The sequence below is a fragment of the Uloborus diversus genome, chromosome 10, assembly GCF_026930045.1.
Source record: "Uloborus diversus isolate 005 chromosome 10, Udiv.v.3.1, whole genome shotgun sequence".
NCBI classification, from domain to species: domain Eukaryota; kingdom Metazoa; phylum Arthropoda; class Arachnida; order Araneae; family Uloboridae; genus Uloborus; species Uloborus diversus.
In genome coordinates this window covers 88,465,384-88,484,171 of record NC_072740.1, presented here as the reverse complement: position 1 = coordinate 88,484,171, position 18,788 = coordinate 88,465,384, and the positions used below count along the sequence as shown (strand labels likewise).

The window sequence follows — 18,788 nt, the reverse complement described above, 5'->3', positions numbered from 1 at the left end:
ATCGGTGTCACTATAAGGGCGCCAGAAGATATTTGAACTTTTATTCCATAAATTTTACAAAAACACAAATATTTAGAATCTAATTACAACTGTCGCCCTCATAGCAGATATCTGATACTACATTAGGTTGATAACCAACATGTTTGTCTAACATTTGCACAAAAAAAATCGGTGTCACTCCTATTATTTTTGGAAATATAATCGTTCCAAGTTAGTACGTTATGGCGTTTTTTTATATTTATTTATTTAATATTTTCACACCCAGATTTTATTTTGAACATATTTATTTTTAACTAGCCGCCTTCGGCGACCTTGCTGGTCCACCTTTTTACGCCATTCGTCTTTTTGTGCCAGGTTTGCTGCCTTCGGCGTCTGCTTAGACAATTTAGCGTCGGTTTTAATCAATGTTTTTCTTTATGTATCAATATTATCATTCACCTTTTTACGCCAATGATGCAGCCTTCGGCGGCTGCTTAAATAAATTTCGTAGCGGTATCAATAAATCTACATCTATCTATATCATTAGTAGTTTGAATAAAATATTTTCTAGGGGAGGGGAGACACAAACGGCGTACTCTTCATGCAAATTTTGTCGAAAAATAACAAAAAGCACTCCCACTTTTATGTGAAAGCATTGTTTTTTCAATGTCATGGTGTGTGGGGGAGGGGCATTGACACCCCGTTGAAGTTTTGTAAATGACGGGCATGTCTCTTTCTTGCAGTCCATCTACTATATCGACCTCTATATTTGTCTATCTATATATATATATATATATATATATATATATATATATATATATATATATATATATATATATATATATATACGATCTATGCATATCTACCTAATAACAGTAATTAACAATTTTTTTTATTTTTATAAGTATTAATTCGAACAAAAACATTTTCTGTCCACTCAATCTCTATCTCTGTATCTACTTAACCTAACCGCCAATCCGTAACAGAAACAAAGATCATGCAAAAAATCGCGGGCTTTATTTTTTTAATTAAAATAGCCCGCAAAAAGAAAAGGCTCTAGTTCCCCGTAGTGTGCAAAAAGTAGCGCTTGAAAAAAGATAAAAAACTAAAAAAAAAGTAAAACGATTTCAGTTGGATCACCGTGATGAGGTAAGTTCGGAACTCAGCCGGCAAGCGAAGAGCTCGCGTTGCGATCTGCATTTAAAAAATTGTAAAAAAAGAAACTATTTCGTATTTTTAAAAACTTTTTTCTTCTGAAGGGGGCGGAATGTTTTTACTATTACCAACTAAAATTTTAGAATTGAGGGTTCAATACTTTTCGCAGGATGGGTTTCGAAAAAAACTAAACCCAGAAAAAAATGTAAAATAAAGGTTTTTTCAAAAATTCATAAAAAATAAAAAATTGCTCTATCTTCAAAATGTTTTCATTCATCATATTTAAAATTCAATTTCCTACACTATAGTACAAAAAATATCCGTCTGGCGCGATTGTTCGGGGTCTGTGAGGTTAAAAGTACTAAAAAGTGATAAAAATAACATAAAACATTTAATAACTTTTTTTCTAATTAAAATATCAAAAATCTAAGCCCGAGGTGCACATCTTAAGCAAAAACTGCACCAGTATACCAAATTTCATCTTTCTAGGCCTTACCGTTTTCCCGGGATGCGCGCACACACACACACACACACACACACAAACATCTTATTTTATTATATGTATAGAAGATAGATAGATAGATTTAATGCAAAGAAGTGTACCTTATAACATAAACAGCTTTGGGCAGCAAGAGGGTCTTTTTCTTGAATAGAAAATGCCCGTTTTGATATATGTACCAGGTGCATCTATTGTGCATAACATGTCTAGACTATTATACCAATACTCGTCTTGTTTTTCCAGTCAAACAAATTTATTTATTCCAGTTGTTCTTGACATGCATTTGACCTAAACTTGCAAATGGTCAACTTCTACTATTTTTCTGGGATACCATGTTTTCCCATGCTTTAGTGCTACAAAATTAGCAGTTTTCAATAAGTGATGACCGTCTTTCTGAAATTGGTTTGATTTGATTCTTAATGTTTTCTTCGTTTTGGTCTACGTTATCCTCAAGTTCAGTTTCAGATTCTGAATGTTCGCTTTCTTCAATATTCTCATTTGATGTATTGAGAATGAATTCGCTTTTTTGTTTCTTCCATCGAAAAAAAAGGGATAGGATTTGTTTCATAGTACAATACTCTGAAGCAACGAACAGTTTTTTCCCCGTTACGAACTGCATTTCTCATCTAGTGTGCAACTTAATAGGGATGTTGTTATTTCCCAGTATTTTCACCAATCGTAAATTGTTCTTATAAATACTCCTTCTGCTTTGAAGTGAACTTGAACTGAACTCGTAAAGATAGAGCCCATCCAATTTCATTAAATTGAACTTTTGGCAATGCAGGGGTATTTATTTGTTGAAAATTTGAAGCATTTATATAAGATGCTTGTAAGAGCTTCTCTCTATACATCTTTCGTATAAAATCCATTTGCAAGTTGAGGTCAAATGTAAGTCAAGAAGATGAGTATTGGTATGATAATCTAGACATGTTATGCACAATACATCCGCCTGTACCTATATTAAAACGGGCATTTTCTATTCAAGAAAAAACGCTCTTACTGCCCAAAGCTATTTATGTTAAAAGATACACATTTTTGTATTAAATTAAAAATAAATATGTTTAAAAAACAATCTATGGGTGAAGAGATTAAATAAATAAATATAAAAAAACGCCATAACCTACTAACTTCGAACGATTATATTTCCAAAAATAATAGGAGTGACACCGATTTTTTTATGCAAATGTTAGACAAACATGTTGGTTATCAACCAAATTTAGTATCAGATCTCTGCTATGAGGGCGACAGTTGTAGTTAGATTTTAAATATTTGTGTTTTTGTGAAATTTATCGAATAAAAGTTTTAATATCTTCTGGCGCCCTTATAATGACAACGATTTTGATACATATTTTTGATGTATGTAAGTGTGGCTAGAAAATGATCTAAAAATGTTGGTGTCATCATGAAGGTGCTTCAAGAAAATTGGCCTTGAATATAGAAAAAAATTCTTTTTCGGTCATTTTTAAACGGAGGTTGTGGGCGTCGCCCTCGTAGTGTCACCAGTTTGAAAGCTGTAACAGTATCTAACAAGACCATATAGTAATATAAAATTAAAAAATCCATGTCATTATAAGGGCGCTTCAAGCAACAAGCACATTAAAATCTGCAAATTTGAAAAACCAGCAAAAATGTGCCACGCCCCCTAAACAAAAAAAATTGTTTTCTCAAAAACGGTGAGTCAGACATGGCTCAAATTTCGGATTTACATTACATTCATGATAAGAAATAACATATGTGAAAATAAAGAAAATTAAAAATCCCAACAATCACAACCTGTCTGATCCTTACAGACAATGGCTCTTAAGCCCCATGATGAGTTTGCATTGTAGTTTTTTACCTCTACAGTGGCGTTTAATATTGGATAACGGAAAAAAGAAAATACGTGGAAATGAAATCTGAGTCCACTATAAACGAATTCCAATATTTTCGCTGCCCACCAAAAGCGCATAAAATAGCATAAACGATATGGGAGCTTGGGCAGGATCAATAAAAACATTCACTTCAACTGACTGTTGACTACTTCCTGCGTTCAACAGCATTTTAAAATTGTAACAGAAGAAATCATCGTAATGGTCAATACATAATTTATTTCTGTCCCCCCCCCCCCCACAAAAAAAATGCAAATGAAATCCAAACAACTTCTTTAGTTTCCAAACAAAAAAAGACAGATCAAGAGCATTTAAGCAAGGGCTTTTATTGCAAGGAAGATCTGTAAAATATCTTTTGTCTTGACACTACTATGTTTTGTGTATTGTTTACGTAATTTTTTGTGAACCTTTTCAGAGTTCTCACGCTTGCCCCGTCACGGGATAAGTTGACGAACCGTATGGGGTAAGTTAGTGAATTTGGAAAAACTCATAAAATACACAGAAAATTTGACATCAAGACTCAGGGATGTTTTAAATAAGCAAGTAAAACATACTAATGAGTTTTTAAAAAAAAAAAACGAAAACGGTATTATAATTGCTTCAAAATGAAGTATTACAACATAGAAAAAGTTGAACGATTTCAGAAGTAGATGCTGAAAAACGTTAACACTGAATTAAACAGCGTTATATTTGCTTTTACACTTCAATAATTTGTATAAAAAACAGTAATTTATTGAGTAGGCTAGAAAATATAAACATAAAAAATATAAAAGGTCTTAACATACATTGCATAAGCTTATTAGCATATCCCATATTGTCACAGGAATTACACTTATGAATTCAAAGAAAATGGCAGCTACTCCAACACTCCTCATGGATCTACATAAGATATTTTCTACACTGAATCCAGTTTCTCGAGATTTTCAGTTTATTTTCATCTTCAGATTTCTTGCTGGTTTTGGGGATTTCTTGCACTGATTTTCATTTTGCTGCAACATTACCTTTTTCTTAAAGAGCCTCTTTGACAGGAGTATCGGTGAATATTACTGTAGAACTTTTTCGATTCTCTCAACGTTTTTAGTTTTCTCTCTCGTGATTTTGGATAAGGTCGTAATGATCTGAGGCTACGAACATAAAAACTAACTTAGTACTGCGAGAAAACAAATTTTTTCCCTCACAAAACCATACGGCGCGGTAGATCCCACTGAAAACACACTCACAGTAGCGTGTCATCTACATGGTCATATGACAGGCGACTCATACCTGCCCAATAAAAGTAAGAAAATTATCGCAGATTCGCATACTTACCCCAACGCACACAAACCCCGGTTCAACGTACACAACTACACATACAGCCAGTGGCGTAGCTAGGGAGGAGCGCCTACTCCGCTTTTGATTTCAATTTCACACTTTTGATGCGAAAAAAATTCAATGTATTAATTTTAACTTTTAAAAACCCCATCTCATTCAATATCTCCAAAAAAACATAAAGATGGGTTTTTGAAGACAACTTCAGAAAAAATTCTAAGGAAAAGGATCCTGATGTCCACGCAGTCACCTAACGTCAAAACCGGGCTCAAAATTTCGATTTTAGAAATTTCTGAAGGAAGACCGCGAAACCTTCCCCCCCCCCTCAATGTTTAAGAGGAACAACAGTTTCGAGAAAGATTTCGGGTGGGAAACCATCTGGACTTCTCTCCCATAACTTTGTCTGTCAAACAACGGTTAAAATCGCGTTTATAAGACGTCATTTTAGGGGAGACGGAAGAGCCATCCGACTTCTCAACAATTTTAAAAACATTCAGCCACTCCCTAACGCCAGCCAAAAATAGACTTCGGCATCGAAAAATTTCCAGAAAGCTTCCCGAAAGTTTCTTATTCTCTTTTAGCGTCATCAAAGATTGCCAAAAATTGATTTTAGTATGGAAAATATTTCGGGAAGAAAATCCAGTGGGAAACCCCTACATCACTATAAATACAGCCTACACATTTGTCTTTTTCTCAGTCTAGTCAAAAAACTTTCCGGACAGCACCCTCGAATCTTCCCCGAACTCTTCATCCAAAGATATCCTAAATTGCTTTTTTAACACTTCAATTTCGGAAAATTTCCATGACCCCCCCCCCCCCCCCCCCTTCAAACTGCACCGAAGAAAGCCTAAAATTGATTAAAAAAAACTTTCAGAATTAATCTAGAGGGAGCTCTAAGCCTCTTTTCTATTAGCGTTACTAAAATTGCAAGTTTTGATGTCACTTTTCGAACTTTTTGGTGGGGCCCTGAACTCTTTTTTCCCCCTTCTGCAAAAAAAATATGAAGAAAAAAAATTCCATTTTTTCTTAATTAAATTCTTATTTTTACTTTAAATACTTTGGACTCTTTAATGTACTAGCTATTTATCGTCAAACGGGCGGAAGAAAGTGTAGCTACGCCACTGAATACAGCTCCTTTCAGAATATCGAATCTAATCATTTGACTTTAGACTTTAGATCAGCGTCATCTTAGTCTACATACTTTCCAGACTACAATGGAAATAAATTTCAACGCGTCTAAAACAGCTTTCAAACTGTTGTTCTAACAGACAACAACATGAATGATAACAGATTGCTCAGTACCAAAAGATATGTCAACCCCATTCAATCTACAATATATTTCAAAACATTCAGGACTGATTTCCCATATGTTTCTAAAAAATTATTAAAAATTCACCATACGTTTTAAAAGTTCTAGTTCCTTTATAATTACATTGAATTAAGCATGTTCGTAACAAACATTATTTCTGCCATGTGCAGGTAAAGGGCAGTAACTGCAAAATGTTCTTTTTTTTAATTTTTATTTTATTTTTTTTTTTTTTGCAATTTTTTTTTTTGCAATTTTTTTTTTTTTTTTTTTTGTCATCTATTGAACGTTATTTTTATTGTACAAGCTCGCTTGTTTGGTTTCTGCTGAAAAAAAGTAGCGAAAAAAACGTCTAATTCCAACATTTTCCTATTGTTAGTATTGAATCCACCACACATTTCTTTAAATGTCTCGAAAACTCATTTCTGCAGATACTGCCGTTTACCTGCACACGGCAGATTTATAGTCAAATGTTTCAAACAGAAGACAGTTTTTAAAGTCAAAATTTCGCTTCTTTTTTTTTTTTTTTTTTTTTTTTTGCAGGTTGCTGATATTGCAATTGTTGACCTCACAATAACATCTTCAAGAGAAGAAGCAGTTGACTTTACAATGCCTTTCATGAATACAGGAATCAGTATCCTTTTCAAGAAACCAACTACAAAAGTCACTACTCTCTTTTCTTTCCTCTCTCCGTTCTCCATGGAGGTGTGGATATACGTCATGGGGGCTCACATAGGAGTCAGTATAACGTTGTTTTTAGTCGGACGTCTGAGTCCATATGAATGGGATAATCCTCATCCTTGTAGACAAGAAGAGCAAGTTCTTGAAAACAGTTTCAGTCTCATGAATAGTTTGTGGTTCACTATTGGTTCTCTCATGCAACAAGGTTCTGATCTTGCACCAAGGTAAAATTTATCACCCCTTGGGGTTGTCCATAAATGATGTCAGAATTTGAAGGGGGAAGGTGGTTTCATGAAATTGCGGGTTTGTGACAAGCCCCCCCCCCCCACCTCCCTTGTCACTTGCGAGTCACAACTCGACAAGCGAGTTGTGACTCGCAATGTCATAAACTCGCGGAGGAGGTAATGAGAAGTGTGACATAGCAAATATTTTCAAATATTTTTCATAAAAATACGCCTATGAAAATTATCGTGTCATGTGACAAGGGGAGGGGAAGGGATAAGATGAAGTGGGACGCTATGTAACAAAGCAATAGGAGGGGTCGAATATGGTGAAAAAAAGTGACATAATTTATGAACAGCCCCTTTTCAGTGCTAAATATAGGATTTTTTTTTTTTTTTTTTTGCTGTTTTTAATATTGCAGCAAATTGTCGGAACTCGATAAGAAATGAAGAATCAGTAGAGAAAGGAAATATTTTTTTTTGTTAGCAAGAAGGTGTGAAGTAGCTACTTAAAAGTTAACTATAAACTGTTCGGTTCAGTCGTATTTATAGTACGAGATCCAACTAGACTTGACCTATCCTCATCGAGTTTCCTAAAATTGGTACCATAGATGGAGAGAAAAAGCTGTAAATAAAACGTGAAAGTAAGAATTTCTACCTCTTTCAGTGGGAACTAATCGGGGTTGCCAAGGGTTGAAAGGTGCCTAAAAAGGAGTAATTTATCCTCATCGAGTTTCCGAAAATCGTTATCATAAATGAAGACTAAAAGATGGGAAATAAAATGATAAACTAAGTTGCCTACCTTTTTCGTCTCCCTAATCAGGGTTGTCAGGGGATAAAAGGTTTTCAATGAGAGGGGTAATTTACCCCTCATCGAGTTTCCAGAAAATGTTGCCATAAATGAAGGGTAAAAGCTGTAAATAAAACGTTAGCGCAAGGTTGCCTACCTTTTTCCGGTCCCTAAGCAGGGTTGCCAGAAGCTAAAAAGTGCCCAAAAATGAGTAAATTACCCTAATCGAGTTTCCACATAAGTTATACAAAACAATGTAGGTAAAAATATTACAAAACCGATGGAATAGGGTTGCCTAAGCAAAAGTGCTCCAATCATGGGGTTGCCGCTCTTCAAAGTTTCAATGTTGAAACTTCGATCAGCGGCAACCCCGCATCATCCTTCCTCTAACTTCAAAAATAGTCTAAATTTGCTTTATTAAGAATCCAGTTACGGAATGCTTTCTAAGGAAGTACTTACATCCTTACCGTTACATCCGAAAAGATAGCGTAAAATTGCGTTCTTAAGACTTCAATATAGAGAAAAACTCCAGGGATAGTCCCCCCTCCCTCCAAATTTTCCTCTGAAATCAGTAAAAGGTGTCTAGAATTGAGCTTTTAACACTTCATCAGATCAATTCTTGTTATGAAAATCTGAAATAACGTTTTTAAAGCTTCAACTTCTTAAAATTTTCGGGAGAAAATCACCAAACCCCTTGCTGTAATTACATGCAATATACCGACAGCACAGTTGTGCTATCCAGGGACTTTTCACTAAAGGGTCCTCCATACCTACCACTATTTATGGTTTAATCAGTTGGATGGGACCCTGAAGACAGCTCTGATTTTTTGATTCGAACCAGAAACCGAGGAATCCCTGGTACAGCACCCTCAGAGATATCGTTTCACTTGGAGGACTTTGTGACCACGAGCGTATTTTACGTCCCCCGGTCATCATCAATGAAGACGGTGGATTCCAAAGCATTTATGGGGGAGATATTCGTAACACTGCTCCTTAAGTCACCCAAAGATAGCTTAAAATCAAAGCTTCACAGAAAGAATTTTGTCTCCGCAATAATCAGCCCCAGTAGCCATCACTGGTGACTATAACATAGAAATAACGAGATAATTTAAACATTCAAAGTTACCTTTTTACCTTTGGATTTGAATTTTTTGAGTACATAATAAACTGCTCCTATTATAAAATTGCCGTTAAGTTTTATAATAGGAGCAGTTTATTAGCAGTCTGGGATTTTGAGGGTATTTCCATTTTTGCATGTTTTACTTAATCATGTTTGAGTTGAACACGATTTAGTTATTGCTAATTATACATATATATATATATATATATATATATATATATATATATATATATATATATATATATATATATATATATATATATATATATATATATATATATATATATATACACTGGTGTGCAAAAATTAAGGACGAAGTCGAAAAATTAGCATATCAGCTGAACGAAGAGGCAAAGCGGACAGAAAGACTAATCAGGAGATTAAGTAAGGTGATGTACGGTAGCACATGCGCAGATATGCAGACAGACGTAATGGGGGAGTGTCTGAGTAGTATAGAGCATATTGTCGGTGTAAGATCAGTATTTCTGGCAAAGAGATTGCACGCCGTATAGCAGTTAAAATCACACCGAGTTGCTGCCTCAGCGAGAAATGGTGAATAATCAATCTGTTAGACGACATCTGGATGCTTTTACCCGAGGTCGAATCATTGGGAAGTTGGAGGAAGGCCGCAGTGTGACAAGTGTGGCTGCAGAGTTCAGAATTGCTCACAGCATCGTTTCACGACTTTGGAGACAATTTCAAACTAGGAACAGCTATCCGGGGGTTCAGTAGTGGTCGTCCTTGAGGAACCACATCCGCAGATGACCGGTATATTGTCTTACAGGCCAGAAGAAACAGGCGGCAGACAGCGGGAGAAATCGCTAGACACACGACACAGGCGACTGGACGACCGATATCGCGTTTTACCGTGGCCAGAAGACTGCACGACGGTGGTCTGTTTGCACGACGCCCTATACGGTGTGTAGGGAAGACCGGGGCAAGATGACGAATGCTCTATTTTTTCCGTTTCCCCTCAGTTAACAGCATCTTCTGCACACTACTGGCTCTCCTATCTGCTGTTCGTTCAGCAATAGTATAGAGACGCTGAAATCGCCATATTTGTGTTAGTTCTGAAGCTCTAATTGTTTACCGTTGCCACGATCTAACTTTTATGCATTTGTAAATAAGCTCTGCTACAGATACAGATAAGTTATATCGTGTCTCTTTAGTATTTATGAGTAACTTAGTTTAAATACTACCTATTACCATGAATAAGTGCCAATTAATCGCATTCTCTTATGGCAATGGAGAAGAATTCGTTCAAACAGGCAGTCCGGGGCAAGATGACGAGATCGTCATCTTGCCCCGTGTTTCGGAATTTATTAAACTAACTATGTTGTCCATTTTATTAAATCCTGCAAACGCTTATTTGTCTGTCTGTTTGTTCACGCGACCTTGCGCTTCTATCTCCTCTGAGGTTAAAGGACGCATTGAATCAAGGGAAGTGTCGTTCGAAAGCCGGTGACCAGAGGCTATTTATAAACTAGTTGACCAAATGACTAATTGACTGAATTAAACCAAGCAAAGAAAATCCTGCTCTGTTGATTATTGACAATCATAAATCTCGCATAACTTTGCAAACTATCTTATATTGCAGTGAAAAAAACATTATCCTATAGCCAAGCATGTGACAACTTTATAGTCATTCATATAGGACAAACTATCACAGACAAAAATATTGGTGGGCTTTTGAGCACCGCTTACTTTAAACCAGCTACAAGTGTAAATACCAATAAAGGGTTTAAAGAATGAGGGATCAAGACTCATAATTCTCTTGTTTTTAGCGGACTATAATGAAGCTGGCGATTAAACTGAGAATAATAGTGCTAATCCTCAGACCTTGGGAATGGAAAACCAAAATAAAAACCCTCCAGACGAAGCAGAAGTTATGGCAAATGCTGATTCCGATGCACCAAAGAAGCCTGTTAGTGTTTCTGATTTCAATGCATTGTCTAAAACAACACAATTTGAGAAGAAAAAAAAAACAGAAAACTGAGCTCAAACATTCTTACAAGCACACCCATCAAAGACATGTCAGAACAAGGAGCAAAGCGGGAGGACAAAAAGGATTATTTAAAAAAACAGGGAAAATAAGCTCATAAAGCTAAAAAAGAAGTAAAAAAACTCAAAGTAAGTTCCTTTAGGTCCTATTCAATTCATGCCAAGTAATTCAGTTGCATCAACTTCAAAAAGAGGAATATTGTGACCCTCCAACAGAAGAACGGACCCAGTGCTGTAAATGTCAAGAGTGGTGGCATGAGTCATGTTCCAGTTATGAAAATGGCATTTTTATTTGTGTCTATTAAACGCTGCACAACTTAAGACTTCAACATTACGCTCCAATGGATTACGCTTAATTTGATACTTTGTAATATGTAAAAACACAGTTATCATTTTTAAAACTAGGTAACATATTCAAAACATAAAATGTGTTCAACCTTTTTCAACGTTGTCATCTTGCCTCAAGGTCAAAGTCATCTTGCCCCAGTACTGGGGCAAGATGCCGATTTGTTAAGGTCATGAAAAAATAAAAATATCCTTCGTTATTTTTATTTGAAAAATTAAATGGTAATATATTAAATACCACAAAGGATTACTCTAACAGCTCATGTGAAATTAATTTTACTATCCTTAAAAATAAATTAATAAACAACAAAAACTGTTAACATAGTCATCTTGCCCCGGTCTCCCCTACCTCTAACGCCTGCCCATCGGAGAAGGCGTTCTCTGTGGTGCCGGGAACACCGGAATTGGAGAGACAATGAATGGGGACGAGTACTCTTTACAGATGAGAGCAGATTCAGTCTGAGTAGCGATTCTCATCGCATACTCATCTGGAGAGAGTGGGGAAGCCGGCAATCATCCCTCGAACATCATTGAAAGGGACAGGTATGGAGGTCGCGGTGTTCTCGTTTGGGGAGGCATCATGCTTGGTAGTCGTACAGACCCTTCACATCTTCGACGCAGGTTCAGTCAACGGGACCCGTTATTGTAACGAGATTCTTCTTCCATATGTGCGTCTTTTTAGAGGCGCTATGGGTCCGCAGTTCCTTTTCATGGACGACAATGCACCATGTCATCGCACAGTAGCTGCCGAACAGCTCTCAGAGAGTGAGGATATTGAATGTATGGATTGGCCGGCACGATCTCCGGATCTCAATCCCATCGAGCATGTATGGGATTTTCTAGGCAGACGCTTGGCAGCTCGTACCTTACCACCAGTAACGATTCGGGAGCTTCGATTGGCGCTGCAAGACGAATGGGCAGCAATGCCTCAACAACTCATTGACACCCTCATTCTCAGCATGGGCAGACGCTGTGAAACCTGCCTAGCAGTCGGGGGAGATCATATCCCCTACTAAAGACCGGATGTTTCTTGCTGGACACAAATCACATGGATGTTTCGGCCTTCAGTCGCATTGCGCTCCATGCTACTTTTTCAATAAAGCTTCTTTTTATCCCTCTGATTTCTCTTTTAGTGTTGCTTACATTACACATGTCCTTACGTATTGGGGATCTTACGGTATTAAATGTGTTGATTTGGAAAGCTTTTGTACAAAGTTAAATTGAAAAAACCGTCTCATCCTTAATTTTTGCACACCAGTGTATATATATATATATAGACTTTATTTAATGCAATTTAATTACAATAGAAGATAGAAAATACTTCTTGAGAAATAATCAAAATAGTATTTCTCAGTCTCTAAATCTGATAAGTTTAAAGTAATGCCATAAATTTAAAGTGTATACTTGAGAAACAAGCCTGGTTTCCTATTAATGAAAGCCGAAAATTGATTAAATTTCATCTTTTAGATTTCATAAAAGTTAAGTGCTAAAATGACATTGTAAAAAAAAAGAAATACAAAATGTTTAAAAATGACTTTTATTTTTCATAAACTAACTGTTTGGAAAAATACTATTTCCCGTTAAGTATACTAACTTTTCATGTGAAGTTATTCAGCCTTGAACTTTCTAATTTAATGATTGCAGAACATAAAGTATCATATTTATCCTAGGCAGCACTTGTTCTATGTTTCGTTGTTTCGTTGTAATCAAATATCATTAATAACTGTTTTTATTATAATGAAATGTGTGTTTCATTTTTTTTTTCTTCTTAGAGCGATGTCAACAAGAACGATAGCGGGAATATGGTACTTTTTTACACTAATCATGATTTCATCATACACGGCAAATTTAGCCGCTTTCTTGACTGTAGAAAAAGTCATTTATCCAGTTGAGAGTGCTGAAGACTTAGCCAAGCAAACAAAAATCAAATATGGCTGTCTGGGAAGCGGATCCACCAAAGCTTTTTTCAAGGTAAGATATGTGTGCTGAGGTGCTCAAATAATGGTACTTAGGAAGGAATGGTAAGGACTTGTTTCTTCAGAATGTTTCTAAACATGATTCGAGGGAGCCGAATCTGATGGTGGGGGGTCTAATTTTTCACAACTTTCCCATTTTGAGATATACGGCATTGAAATATAGCACATAAAGGTGTATTTTAATAACGTAATTCATATTAGTTAGCTATGCAACGCTTATGAGAGTTTTCGGTGCTTAAGGGGGCTCAGCTTCCTTGAATGCTTATTAGCCCCTTTAAAGAAAGCTCTCTCTACGTATGTGCCTCTAAAACAGTTATTTTCGTTTTTAAAGAAATAATACTTGAAGCAATAATAAAAAAAAAATACTGCTCAGCGTTGTACATTCGTTAAGGCTTTTACTCTTCTCTCATCCCCTTTTAATATTTTCTCATTAATTGTGTGCCCGTTGTTGTTAACAGAGCTTGGCAATTTACTGGGGAGAAGAGATCTCAAATCCTCTCGCTTCCATTAATATCATCAAATATAGCTAAAAATGTATTCCTTGTCCTATAGCTAAAAATGTATGTCCTATAGCTAAAAATGTATATGAAAGAATTCCTTCAATTTCGAAAATTTTTCGAAAGAATTCTTTCTTTTCCCCTTTACTTCCGAAGTTTAGTATTATGTTTTTTAAACATCAATGTCCAAATATTTTGTGAGATTAGTCTCTGAACCTTCTAAAACAAGCCTAAAACGCCTCTTTAGGACATTCATTTTAAAAACTTCTGTCTGGAAGGTCCTCTGACTGCCCCTTTCCTTAATGTTAGCCCCAAGATTGTCTGAAATTGCGACTTTAAGATTTCGATTTCGAGAAATTACCGAAAAAGGAGATCACTACTATCCTCTCTACTTACCGAACGTCTCCAAGTATGGCCTAAATTTACTTTTTAATCTTAAATTTCAAAAAACTTCACGGGAGCGAAACCCCTCCGCTTTCCCAAGATACTAAATACTCCAAAATTGATTTTAGTTTCAAGAAAGATTTCGAGAGGGCATATCTCTCTCTTTCTTCTACTATTACCTAACAATGACTTCTATTGAGATAGCCAAAATTGTGTTTTTCAAGCTTCAACGGTGAAAAATTCTCGGAGAGAGCCCAATTATTTCCTTAAAATCACTGAAGATAATAAAATTTCGTTTTCAGCAATATCCCTGGGAAATTGCGGAACAGGGGGAACCAGCTCCCCCGAAACCGCATTCTTCCATAAATAGAAAATAATTGACTTCAGTATCAAAAAGCAAACGGGAGGGGTATTTCTTCCTTTTCTTTATGTTTCTAAGACTTCAATAACGAAATTGTTTTCACGGAAGAGCTACCAGCTCCGCTGGATATACAAAAGGTAGTTTAAAACTACGTCTGAACGACTTCAATTCAAAATATTTTTCAAAGGAATGCATCTCCCTCCCTCAGCGTTAGCAAAGGTGGCCCTGGATTGCATTTTCAGAGTTCAAGTCGACATTTTCCGGATAAGCCCTTGACTTCCGAATGTCATCAAAGATTACCTAAAAATAACTTCTCTCTTAGGGGGGGGGGATGGGAAAGAACCCGTCCCCCTTTCCTCTAACATTACTTAAAATTGCAATTTTCGGCGTCAATTTTGAAATTTGTTTCGGGAAGTGCCATGAATGCCTCTACCCGATTTTCTTTTCTTAACACCTTCAAAGATTACCGCCCCAACCCCCTGCTCTTCTCCTGACTGTATACAATATTATCCTTTTCTTCTTTACATTTTGGTACTTTTTTTTGTCTGGAGGCTTAGCTCCCTTAGACACAAAAGTCTAACTCCACCTATGTTTTTGGTGGTCATTGGTCATTCTATTAAACAGAGTATTAGCTTTTAATTCCTGTATTAAATTCAAGGTCCGTGTATGAAAATAAATTTATTCTAATATTTAGAGGTGTAGGGAATTTTTCAGAACCTGTCTTTTTATTGAATGAAGACTATTCTAAAACCTGTTTAGACTGTAAAATGAATTCACCATTAAAATTTCTCTACAGATAATATACCATTTTGCTATGTAGATCAATAATAAATTTTAAAGTTACTTATACAGTCGAACCTAGTTGAGGCAAAATTCAAGTGACCCTAAAACTTATTTCATGTTAACCGGATTTCATTTTACCTGATAAATTATTAAGTTATTGTTAACTCACATTACTAAACAAATATTTCATGTAAAGTAATTTTGTGTTAACGAGGTTCAACTGTAATAAGGTCATGTCATTGTTACCCAGCCAAAGCATTAATTTAAAATCTGCTCTTGAATCATCTGCATTTTTGCAATGTCTTAATTTTTACAAAATGTAACATAGCAAAAACCTGTAACAGTATTTTTTGGTTTACCAATTTTTATATTGTAACTTCTTAAAAAAGATTTTAGAGAGCTGTTCTTTGTGAAAATAATAATCCAGATGGCTAATTAGATTTCCCATCCTGACTAAGAACTTAGGATTTTTTTAAACCACAGCTTGAATGCATCGATAGAAAGAGTGTTTAATAAAAATAAATCTACTAATTATTTTTTGGTTCATTTATTTTGATTTTTTAAAAAAGTTTTACTTTTTTTTATAGGAATCAAAGATTCCCACGTATCAAAAGATGTGGAAATTTATGAGTTCAAACCCAGACGTCTTCATGCCAAATAATGACAAAGGAGTAGACAGAGTCATGCAGGGTGACTATGCATATCTTATGGAATCAGCTTCCATTGAATACATAACCGAGAGAAATTGTAATCTCACACAAATTGGAAGCTTACTGGACTCGAAAGGCTATGGTATAGCTACGAGGAAAGGTGAATGCAATACTTTTAATTTATAAAAACAATAAGAAAAAAAATATGAGATACAAATGTGACAACATATGTGATAAAAAAATTTGAAACCAACAAGAATTGTTTGGAAGAAAATGATGCAAGCCTCTTCACTTGAGTTAAAAGTAGCATCAAAACATAATACAAAAGGGGACACAAGAACAGACAAAAGTAGACAGGAGAGAATGTACAAGCCACCAGCAAATGCAAACAGGAAAAGTTAAATCTCTTAAACAGTGAGAAAGATCTACACTAGATATGAGCTCAAATCTAGTCATTTTTGAGTTATTTTATCTTTATTCAAACATTTCCAATTCTAGTTATAATTTTGATAATATAGACAGAAGATATTGGACTCAAGTTGCTTGAGCTTCCAAAAAAAAAAAAAAAGAGGAATTTTTATAGTTAATAGTTTTTTTCTTTTAATTTTTTTTCACCAAAAATATTATGCTCCGTCTTTCTGAAACACTAATTCTTCAGATTAATGTAACGAAACTTAAGAGCTTTTCTGTTCTGATAAAACAGCCTTCTCTTTAATTGCCTCAATTGAAAGAGCATTTTGAGTTTAATTGTTTCTTTTTTCATCACACTCGAGCTTATTTCTAATTATATGGAATTTAATTCTCATTTTGTTCATCCTTGTGTGTTTGGTAGCATTAAATGCCATATCAAAAATTGTGTTTAAATTTTATATTAGTTACTACTAAAACAGGCGAGGTTGGTCTAATAGGGTATTTAAATAAAATTAATTATGTTCAGAAATTCCATAACTTAAAGACACTCAATATCTAAAACTCATTGCTCAAAAAAATCCCAGTTGCACTTCATTAAAAGTCATTATAAGAAATTTTTTGTTCTTTTGTTGCCTTACATTCTAGATTTCATATGACTCAAAAAGTTCTTAAACTTCATACCCCTATCCACCTTTATTGACACTGCTTCTTACAAACTTGTAAAATACTTGACTGCTGTTGAGTTTTCTATTCTTTCAACCAGCAATCATTTTACAATACAAAACACGTAAGAACTTGTTTTATATATGCTTTTAGGTTGATAGGATCACAAAATGTTTTCATTCAATGTTGTCACTTTTCCCTAATACTTTGATTTGAGGTGGTCGTAATTAGAATATCATTTTTTCTGGCATAAAATGGAAGAGCTTTATGGTTTAACTATGAATTAACTATGGATTCACTCAAACATTTCCAAGTCAGACTTTGAATTGCACAAGTTACTTATTTTTAGGCTAAGAAGTTCTTTACTCAACTTTTTGTGAACCAGCTCTTTCATTCGTTTCTAGTTCTAATTCCATTTCTTTAGCCGCTCCTTTTGTAATGTAGCTGCTTTCAATTATAGGACAAATATTTGAGCTTAGCTACTCAGACAGATTTTTTAAAAACTTTTTTTATTGGGAATCTAACTGAAAATGCTGAAAGTTCTTTCTTCTGTAGATGATGTAACTGAAGCACTTGAAATGTGCTAAGCAACTGTAACATTTGTTCCTCACAAACTTCTCCACTATACTAGTAAACTTATGCCCTCTTCTTCTTTTTTTTTGTACAATCTTATTTATGATGAACAATCCTATAACGTCTTCAGCTGAACACTGTCTAATTTCATATGCTTCTGTCCTTCGTAAACAAAAGGTAAACTATGCAGTAGGTTAGATTGTTTCAGACTATTTCATTACATCATTGGATTTCCAATCTGCAAGGTGAATTGGACCACAAACATTTTTTTAGACTGCAAATCAATTCAACTTATTTTTTAATAATTTCATCAAACCTTTCAAGAAAAAAATAATATAAACTGAAAACTACATATGTATATAGTGGAACCTCGATAACTCAACACCCCAAGGGAACATGAAAACATGTCAACTTCAGTGGATGTCAACTTACTGAGGTTCCACAATTTTATTCATAAACAGTTTCTGGATCACTTACCTACTAAAGCTTAACATTCACATTATGAAAATTACTTTTAGTAAGAAAATTTTCTTTTCTTTTATTATTATTATTATTATTTCTTGAAAAGCATATAATAAAATCCCTAATATTATTTGAATAACTCGGGAGGAATAGATTTATAACTTCTGAAAAGAGATAAAAAGCTTCTTGTCAGTCAGGTCTGTTGCAGGTAAAAAGTCCTGCTCACATGTCAAGGTGCCTTCTTTCTCTTGAGGAGACCCTTAGGTACACTTATCTTACCCTTTTAGAATTGCACTAACAGCATAGAGGTTGGTGGCTAGCTTTTTTGCATAAAAGATAGAATTCTCTAAAAGAGCATTCCAGAAAAGGATTGACTGACAAAGAAACCGCTGGGTAAAATTTTGAGACAAGGTTAATATGAAAGAATGTTGGTAGCAAAAATTGGACTACAATAGCAATTGGATGTTGACTTAGAGGGGTTTCTGCAAATGTGTGTCAAGTTAGAGAAGTTTTTGCCCATTGAATTACCATTGGGACAACGACCATAAGAAAAATAAATGTTGAGTTACCGGGGTAGTGGAGTTACCGAAATTTCACTGTATATCAAAAGGTTCCATCAATTTTGTGCATTTTATTTTGTATTCAGATAAAAATTTGTCATTTATTCACCATTGACTTTTTTTCCCAAAATACCTAGTTTTTGGGTCTTTACCCAGGCCGAGGGTAAACACCCAAAAAATATTTACCTATATATT

At 35.0% G+C, this 18,788-nt stretch overlaps 1 protein-coding gene across 1 annotated transcript in view; it reads left to right on the top strand.

The window, feature by feature from the left end:
* Positions 1–18,788, top strand: part of LOC129231084 (glutamate receptor ionotropic, kainate 2-like) — a 102,272-nt gene that overhangs the window by 76,343 nt on the left and 7,141 nt on the right. Inside the window, exons 11-13 of the mRNA XM_054865330.1 lie at positions 6,659–7,020; positions 13,046–13,244; positions 15,862–16,084. Of these exons, the coding sequence (XP_054721305.1) occupies positions 6,659–7,020; positions 13,046–13,244; positions 15,862–16,084 (784 nt within the window). The remainder of the gene's footprint in view (positions 1–6,658; positions 7,021–13,045; positions 13,245–15,861; positions 16,085–18,788) is intronic.